Source organism: Sinocyclocheilus grahami, unplaced genomic scaffold (genome assembly GCF_001515645.1).
Source record: "Sinocyclocheilus grahami isolate Dianchi unplaced genomic scaffold, SAMN03320097.WGS_v1.1 scaffold2345.1, whole genome shotgun sequence".
NCBI classification, from domain to species: domain Eukaryota; kingdom Metazoa; phylum Chordata; class Actinopteri; order Cypriniformes; family Cyprinidae; genus Sinocyclocheilus; species Sinocyclocheilus grahami.
The window spans coordinates 56472-65912 of NW_015507524.1; the positions used below are offsets into that span (position 1 = coordinate 56472).

Sequence of the window (9441 nt, forward strand, 5' to 3'; positions counted from 1 at the left end):
TCACTCTTTGTTATATTGCAGCCATTTGCTAAAATCATTTAAGTTAATTTTTTTTCCTCATTAATGTACACACAGCACCCCATATTGACAGAAAAACACAGCATTGTTGACATTTTTGCAGATTTATTAAAAAAGAAAAACTGAAATATCAGATGGTCCTAAGTATTCAGACCCTTTGCTCAGTATTTAGTAGAAGCACCCTTTTGATCTAATACAGTCATGAGTCTTTTTGGGAAAGATGCAACAAGTTTTTCACATCTGGATTTGGGGATCCTCTGCCATTCTTCCTTGCAGATCCTCTCCAGTTCTGTCAGGTTGGATGGTAAAGGTTGGTGGACAGCCATTTTTAGGCTTCTCCAGAGATGCTCACTTGGGTTTAAGTCAGGGCTCTGGCTGGGCCATTCAAGAACAGTCACAGAGTTGTTGTGAAGCCACTCCTTCGTTATTTTAGCTGTGTGCTTAGGGTCATTGTCTTGTTGGAAGGTAAACCTTTGGCCCAGTCTGAGGTCCTGAGCACTCTGGAGAAGGTTTTCGTCCAGGATATCCCTGTACTTGGCTGCATTCATCTTTCCCTCGATTGCAACCAGTCGTCCTGTTCCTGCAGCTGAAAAACACCCCCACAGCATGATGCTGCCACCACCATGCTTCACTGTTGGGACTGTATTGGACAGGTGATGAGCAGTGCCTGGTTTTCTCCACACATACTGCTTAGAATTAAGGCCAAAAAGTTCTATCTTGGCCTCATCCGACCAGAGAATCTTATTTCTCACCATCTTGGAGTCCTTCAGGTGTTTTTTCATGTGTCTTGCACTGAGGAGAGGCTTCCGTCGGGCCACTCTGCCATAAAGCCCCGACTGGTGGAGGGCTGCAGTGATGGTTGACTTTCTACAACTTTCTCCCATCTCCTGACTGCATCTCTGGAGCTCAGCCACAGTGATCTTTGGGTTCTTCTTTACCTCTCTCATCAAGGCTCTTCTCCCCCGATAGCTCAGTTTGGCCGGACGGCCAGCTCTAGGAAGGGTTCTGGTCGTCCCAAACGTCTTCCATTTAAGGATTATGGAGGCCACTGTGCTCTTGGGAACCTTAAGTGCAGCAGAATTTTTTTTGTAACCTTGGCCAGATCTGTGCTTTGCCACAATTCTGTCTCTGAGCTCTTCAGGCAGTTCCTTTGACCTCATGATTCTCATTTGCTCTGACATGCACTGTGAGCGGTAATGTCTTATATAGACAGGTGTGTGGCTTTTCTAATCAAGTCCAATCAGTATAATCAAACACAGCTTGACTCAAATGAAGGTGTAGAACCATCTCAAGGATGCTCAGAAGAAATGGACAGCACCTGAGTTAAATATTTGAGTGTCACAGCAAAGGGTCTGAATACTTAGGATCATGTGATATTTCAGTTTTTCTTTTTTAATAAATCTGCAAAAATGTCAACAATTCTGTGTTTTTCTGTCAATATGGGGTGCTGTGTGTACATTAATGAGGAAAAAAAATTAACTTAAATGATTTTAGCAAATGGCTGCAATATAACAAAGAGTGAAAAATTTAAGGGGATCTGAATACTTTCCGTACCCACTGTATATAGCTATCAGTTTGGAGGAGAACATGTTTTTCAACACACTTTGGTTGAGGGGGCAATTCTAACTATTAACTTATTAGCTTTTAGCATGCGTATTATTAGCATATTGGGTAGGGGTGTGGGATATCACAATTTTTGATTGTGGACGATTCAAATGTCTCCACGATCTGCTTTGGAAGAAATATCGAAGTATCATGCTACAGCGCACATCAGTTGCAGTTCTGGTGCCTCCATCACAATATACTGTACAACGCCACATACATTTACATCAAATGTTAACTCTGCGGCAGAGTTACACTGCACTTATTCCAAATCATAAAAGTGCATTATTTGAATGTGAACTAAAAAGCCTGTCAAACAGCGCTTGATTCCTGGACTAAGTTATCTTTCGTGTCTGATTGTGCTTATGCTGTCAAAAACACACACGGTTTACATACAAACACAGTTGGTTATGTCTAAAGTTAAAATAAACAGTAGAGAGAAAAACAGATGCATGCAGGTTTTAAAGCGACAGCAGACTGATTAAACATGCTGCCGCTTGTCTTTTAAGGGATAGTTCACCCATTATGTACTAACTCTCATGCTGTCCCAAACCTGTATTAATTTCTGTCTTGTGCTGAACACAAAATAATATATTTTTTGTATAATTTCAGAATCTAGAAGCAATGCATAATTTATACAGTGAAGTGTAGTGTTTTATTTTTATATTTATTCATTCCATTTCTTGAATGCTACTGCTAAATACACCTACTGTACCTGAAAAATAAAGCACTGTTTGTCTCATTTGTATAGTATGTATATTTGTAATGTTTAATATTTGTAATATCCTTGTTCTTATTTTTTAATAACAAAGATAAAATAATGGCAAAGATTTTTATCTTCACCCACTTTGGCCTAAATGTCTGCCATTATTTTTTATTTTATATTTTGTTACCTTGTAAGGTTTGTTTTTAAAATAGGGAAATTAGTTTAGCTGTACCAAAGACTATAGAATACCCAAGACATGTCACTCGTATAGTTTTGAATGGGGAAAATACAATGCTCAATATGGCCGCTCAATTGCATGAAGCCCCGCCTTCTTAATGATGGAGCCAATCGCTAATAGGTAAAATCAGCGCGTCACTGCAGCTGCCGTTAGAAGTCCCGGTTGTTATAGAAACAGTCAGCGTTTTGAGACATGCGCTCAGGACTGCGCATGCGCACTGGCTGATCTAGCCTGAATAATACGCTTTTTATAACGCTATTTGAGCAAAATAAACAACATTTATGACACAGTTGATATCCGATTTCTTTGGTGATTTCAAAAAGGAAATTTAATCGCAAGCATAGTGAACAGTTTTGTAGAATTTGATGTTTCCCCATTCAAAGAGATAGGAGTTGCACTTGCAATGGCCGAGAGGCGTTTCAAAGATGGCTGCCGAGTGACATGACTTGTCTTAAAATGACTTTGGCTGTACTGCTCAGACAGCTTGCAAAATAGTAAAACCAACAACCAAAATCGTGATTTTCCTGAAAAACAATCGTGATATGATATTTTTACCATATCACCCACCTGGGTTTTTATTAGTACTTATAAAGCACATATTAATGCCTTATTCGTCATGACCATATTTTAGATCTCTTAATCCACCCCTTATCTAAACTTAAGGAACAAAACATTAAAAACATTAAAAAGGGTTTCGATCAGGCAAGAGGTAGGGCCGCGTAAATATTGGAGCAGATTTCCAGCAGTGGAGAAACTCAAGGAGCGGGAAGGCCTGGAATCAGATGCCAAGGTTGCTTTGTGTCTTCCTGATAGGTGAGTTACGTTGATTTTGCTTTTTCACACAACTATTCTGTGTTGGTTTTCGCTTGAATATGCAGATTCCGCCATCGTCCCAGGGTTGTGTACGTATGTGTGGGGTGGAGTTATCAAAAAAGGGGCGAGGTCCTGTTGGGGTATGGGCGTGTTTGTTTTGGTGCTTTCAAATATCAACATCGTTTGGAAAAATTTGCTTAGTGCACCTTTAACTAGCAACAAATTAGGAGTTTATTGAGGCAAAAGTCGTAGTTTATAGTTAGTTAATAGTGAGAATTGCCCCCTAAACTAAAAATGTTACTCCCTTTTCTAATTCATGTGTATTTATTAACAATATTAGTTATTTTATATATATCTTCAGTATTAAAAACTGATTATTAGATCTTTGTTGTATATTAAATAACTCAACAGATCAGTATCAGTAAACCAACATATAAATGTATTAACATTAGTTATCAGTCACAGTTAATCAAAACTATAAAACTATAACACACTACTGTTAATTGACTTACTGTCAGGGCAATCCAAATCTGGACTACTGTCCACTGTAAAACACACACACACACACACCCACCATGAAATGAAAAAGCAGTACTAGCAATTTAAATCTATAAACTGCTCTGTTTCAGTCAAATACTTACTTTTGGGGCGTCCATCCATGCTCTTGCTTCTATCCCGTCTTTCCCTGGTCTTCCAGTCACCGGCTGCAGAGAGAAAAGCATAACAACAAAGCTAATTAAATAACTTATTTACTGATTTTGTCTCTAAATTTTAAAAGAGCTGGAAATACCAATGTGATCTCACAGGAATTCGGTGTGTTAGTTTTGAATATACTATTTAACAAATGTACTACTTAAAGCAATTTGATGGATTAGTGTATTAGTGATTAGTGATGGATTAGTAATGGCAAGGGATTTTAATCTTAAGGGCAGTCATCTTAAGTGAGGAGAGGTTGTGTGGAAAGACCTTTATGAAGATTAACGTAGCAACATCTGTGATTTACAGATGTCAAACAAATTGCAAACAAATTGAGTATTAAAATTACTTAAATTTTGCCAGCTGTCTATATGGATGATATACCATCATATATTTTTACAAATTGGGCAAACAAGACAGAGACAATAGTTTACAAGAAAGAGAACAATGGCAGATTGTTTTCATGAAAAAAACAAAAAACATTTATACCCCTTAATATCACTATGTGTAGACACACATAGCATTTTTGGGATACACCATGGACTTAATTTATTGATGCAGCCAAATTTGTTGATTTGTGTCCTGCTCCATCATTTTGAGTTACTCTGACAGAAATTAGGGATGCACAATACTGCCCTTGTGTAATCAGTAAAATGCTCCACTACCAAAAATGATACCATGCAGTGTTTGTACATTGTTTGTGTCAAGACAAAGAAACGCTGACATTAGAACAAACATAATTGATATTAAGGATGTCTATGAAGTAAATGTATGTATTAAATAGAATATTAATCCAGTATTTATGTATGCATAGATGCAGTGCATGTGTCACGTCCATGTACTGTTTTGGTGTTTGTTTTCCTCTCCCACGTGTTCCATGTTCCCTCCTGTGACCTAGTTTCTCCCTCATGTTGATTGTGTTATTTGATTTCAGGTGTTCCCTCTTTAGTTTCCATGGTTTTTGATTAATCACGCCACCTGTTTCAGTTCTCCCTGATTACTTTCCCTGTGTTTATTAGCCCTGTGTTTTCCTGAGTCTGGTGTCTAGTCTTAACAGTCAATCCCCGTGTGCTACGCGTGTGTTCCCATGTATTTGTAAATAAAGTCTGATTGCTCTGGATTCTCCCACGTCTCCTCGCTCCTTAGTCTCCTCGCAGTAGGCGCACCGTGACAGAAGACTAGACCAGCAAATATGGATGAACGAGACATGTTCGTCGCCATGAGCCACGACCCGCTCACCTACGTGAGGGCATTCATGCTGCTCGCCCTTGCCAGCTCCTTCGATGGAGAGAGCCTTGTGACACTGTTCCGGCTCGGGATCACTTACCATCAACCAACGGAACTCCCAGACACCACCAACCTCAATTGGAAGGAGGTGGTCATCCGGTGTCTGGAGAGTCTCCGATCCCGATCCGGAATCCCGCCGCCCACTGTTCCGCAGTCAAGCCTGCTGGTCGCTCCGCAGTAGGGATGTAATGGTATGAACATTTCTTATCACAATTATAGTGACCAAAATTATCACGGTTATCAGTATTATCATGGTATTGTTAAAATGTGCTGGAGATGTTCAAAAAGTACCGACACATAAATCACTTCACCAAGTTTTATATATAAAAATCAACAAACAAAATGACTTTGTTTGCATAATCACTAAAACAATAACATTACCAATGATGTTCAGATTTTAAATGACAACTTGAATGACAGCAGTTTAATAGCATGTTGAAAGATATGTAAATGTTCAAATAAAGCTTTGAAAAAGTTTCATAAAAAGGCAAACCTCACATTTCAGCCTTTAAACAAAGAAAATATATGTCAAAATGATGTTTGATTAATAAATGATTATGTATTTTATCTGCCCCATAAATAATTCTAGATAACTTATCTGAATTGTTTATATGTGTAGAATCCACATAAGCTTGTTTTTCATCAATTCGGTCCGTTTTTGGCCAGACAGAAACTGCACATAGGCTGAATGTAAATATAGGTCTCTGTAAATCCACTTGCTGACAGCAGGTGGCGCTTATGGAAAAGCTGAATTAGAGCTGTTTCCAGTAACCTCCGTGGACAAAGCAGTATTGCGATTAAGAACCCTTCCTTTAGGTATCACATGGAGCGAAGATGAAAACAAAATGCCATCGAATTACTTAAAACTGTGCTTTATGCTGGACAGTATTTATTTATCTATCACAAGTTGTTCAAATCGCGGTAATCTAATACGGTTTTAATGATAATTTAAAGATGAAACGGTAATACTAACTGTGGGGAATTTTATCATGATTTATCGTCAAACCGGTAATCGTTACATCCCTACTACACTGTCCCGTCCGCCGGCTGCTGCACTCTCAAGCCTGCCAGCTGTTCCATTGTCAAGCCCACCGGTCGGTTTACTCCCAAGCCTTCAGCTGACAGGAGCCCGATCCTTAACCCCAAATCAAGGGAGGAATCTGAGGAGGAGGCGACTGTTGGCTCCAGCCCCTGAGTCCGCTCCAGTGTCGGCTTCAGGCCCTGAGTCTGCTCCTGAAAGGGCTCCAGTCCCCACGTCCAGCCCAAAGAGGGCTCCAGTTCACACGTCCAACCCAAGGAGGGCGCCTGTTCCCACATCAAGCCCAGGAAGGGCCACAGTTCCCGAGTTAGGCCCACGGAGGGCCTCAGAAGCCGATATTTCCCCCAAGGATTTTTTGGGGGGGGGGGGGATCCGTCCGTAGAGGTCAGGCCAAGTGCTGAGGCCAGGCCTCCTGAACAGTCTGCTCCGCCATGGCCTCCTGAATGGTCTGCTCCACCATGGCTCCCTGAACGGGTACCGCCTGCCCCCCCCCTTCCCGATGGAATTGTTACGGCGCGGGACGCGCCTTCCGGGAGGGCGAATTAATGTCACGCATGTAATGTTCTGAATTCTCCCACGTCTCCTTGCAGTAGGCGCACTGTGACAGCATGAGCTTAAGCGCACATCTTTTTTGAGCTTGTTGAGTGCACATCCTATTTTTACAGGCATCATTGGAAAGTTTCTAGTTCAGTCAGATATGTCAATAGCAAAAAATGTCTGTTGATGTTTTCCTGCAGTTGAAACTGCATGAGTGATGAGGTAATTCTGAAAACTGTTACTGTATCATGCTTACTTAAGGTTCATTACACTTAAATTAGTCTAATTTCTGATTGGTTGTTAAATACCACAACAATTTTTTAATATAAATAGAGGCAACAAATAAAATATAATAATTTTGTTTACAATAAATGCTGTTGTTTAGCATATAGTCCATGGTTCAATTATGGGGACACTCATGCAACACCCAATCACACCTCAATAGACTTATGCACGGTTAATGCTGTTAATAAAGATTCTAAGGATGGGTTGCACCAATAAGGATTAAATAAAGCAACGTTTAGAGGTAATCACGGATTTGTTGATCTGGTCAAAGATTCAGTTTGGTTATTAAGCACAGTTGTCACTCTCATTAATAACCAAACTGTTGTGTAAATCTGACTGTATTTAGCACTTTAAAACTAAACTGACAACCATGTTAATAGGACTGATCATGAAAATTTTACTTACATCTGCCTTCCCTGTCAGCCATTATGTCGTCCACTGATGTCGCGAGTGTCTTTATGCAGTGCTTCAGCTCATCTGAGCATCCTTGTGGCCTCTGTCTCACTGTTCATCGCCCTGTGGGCAATTACATGTTTTCACAATTCACACTCATTTCAGGTTTGAAAAAGTGATTGATTCTACAAAACAATATAAATAAATAGAAATTGAGAAGCGAGAAAGATCAGTATTTTTTGTATACTGTAACAGTGTTACTAATGTTGCATAGATGTTTGTTTTATGCTCTGATGAGAGGTTACATTTTGCCCCTGGCTAATTTTTAGACTGTTGTCTAGGAGATGCAGCATTGTAAAGTAGACAAGTCACGTGTAAAACTGGTTTAGGGGTATGGAGTATGATTTACAAAGCAACTGCAAACATTTGTTCTAACACTTCCCTTTATACTGCATTAGTTATGTCACCCAAAACTAAAAACACTTCACAAAACACCCTATGAAATTTTTACTTTCGATTTAAAAGTTAATGGTATCTTATGTTATATAATTTAAGATATATTATTTTATCCTAAGGGTTCCCAGATTCAGTAATTGAAATGAATATTCCTGAAAATGAAAAACTGACACTTTTTCTGACACTTATTTTACTGTAAAGCTGCTGAAGAAATCTGTACTGTATAAAGCACTATAAGTAAACCTTAATACATCTGCAATTTATCAGACATTTCAGCCTACACCATGTGATCACTCTTTTGTACACTGAACTAGCAGAACAGGTTTTTATGTCTCCGGGTGTTTTAGTTCTGTTCATAAAAACTTCAATAATTATTAAATACATGTTTTAATCAGTGAAAGATCCAAAAGCAACATATTAATGCAAGCTGAATAATAGTTACATTTTAAAATAAATATATTTTGCTTTTGTGGGGAAATTTGCACATTGTTACAACATAAAGTTTGTCATTGGGCGTAGGGTGAAAACAAGGTGAAAATGAAAGCCACTACCATTAAAGAGTGCATTTATAAATCTTACATTCTGCTATATATTTCCATTAAAAAACTAATAATCAATAAAACAATAATAATAATAATAAAAGAAGCAGTACCTTTCAGTTGAAGTGTTGCTTAATCTGTTTATGAACAAGAAAGACGTTTCTCTAAGTGTGAATACGAGTGGGTGGAGTGGAGAGGTTTAACGATCACACTCTGGCTAGAGATGGGAAGATAACAGCCCACATAGTAGAAATGGAGCAACACTTCCTCACCTTCTGCCCTAACTATGCAGGCATTCAGAGAAAAATCTATTCCAAATATAAAATAATTTGCCCTGACTTCAGAAAGTTGGGCAATAATGCACATTACATTACACATCTCACAACAGATGCATCCAACACATCTGTAAATAGGTTTATAATTCAACATGTCATAAACATTGGCATTAAAGCACAGGAAAAGTGTGTAATGGAAGCTTTGCAGATGCAAACAGGGGTAAATGTTGTGTTGTTGTGCGTTTTTCTTCTTCTACATACAATCAATCTTACAATCGTACAATCTTTGTCTGCATTTCATGTTCATTTAGGATACAGATGTTTGATAACTGTAGATAGAGATTTACAGAGGAAATTACATTTTATGACCATGATGCTTTATTAAATTCCTTGTAATCATCTGATTTGGAGCTACTGTTAATTTTATTTAATGTTGAAAGCATCACAGAAATTTTAAATGTATGATGTTCAGTGTCATAAAGGACAACAAGTCCAATAATACTTAATGATGTGTCTGATAAATGCTTAATCATTTCATTACATATTTCATCTTTCCC

The 9441-nt window shown here is 38.6% G+C and overlaps 1 protein-coding gene across 1 annotated transcript in view; it reads right to left on the minus strand.

Annotated features, from left to right (window-relative positions):
• LOC107574799 (interferon-induced very large GTPase 1-like) overlaps positions 1 to 8788 on the minus strand; it is a 42508-nt gene extending 33720 nt beyond the window's left edge. Inside the window, exons 1-2 of the mRNA XM_016261237.1 lie at positions 8723 to 8788; positions 7627 to 7737 (exon numbers count right to left, since the gene is read on the minus strand). Of these exons, the coding sequence (XP_016116723.1) occupies positions 7627 to 7648 (22 nt within the window). The 5' untranslated portion in view covers positions 7649 to 7737; positions 8723 to 8788. The remainder of the gene's footprint in view (positions 1 to 7626; positions 7738 to 8722) is intronic.
• Positions 8789 to 9441: the final 653 nt, after the last annotated feature.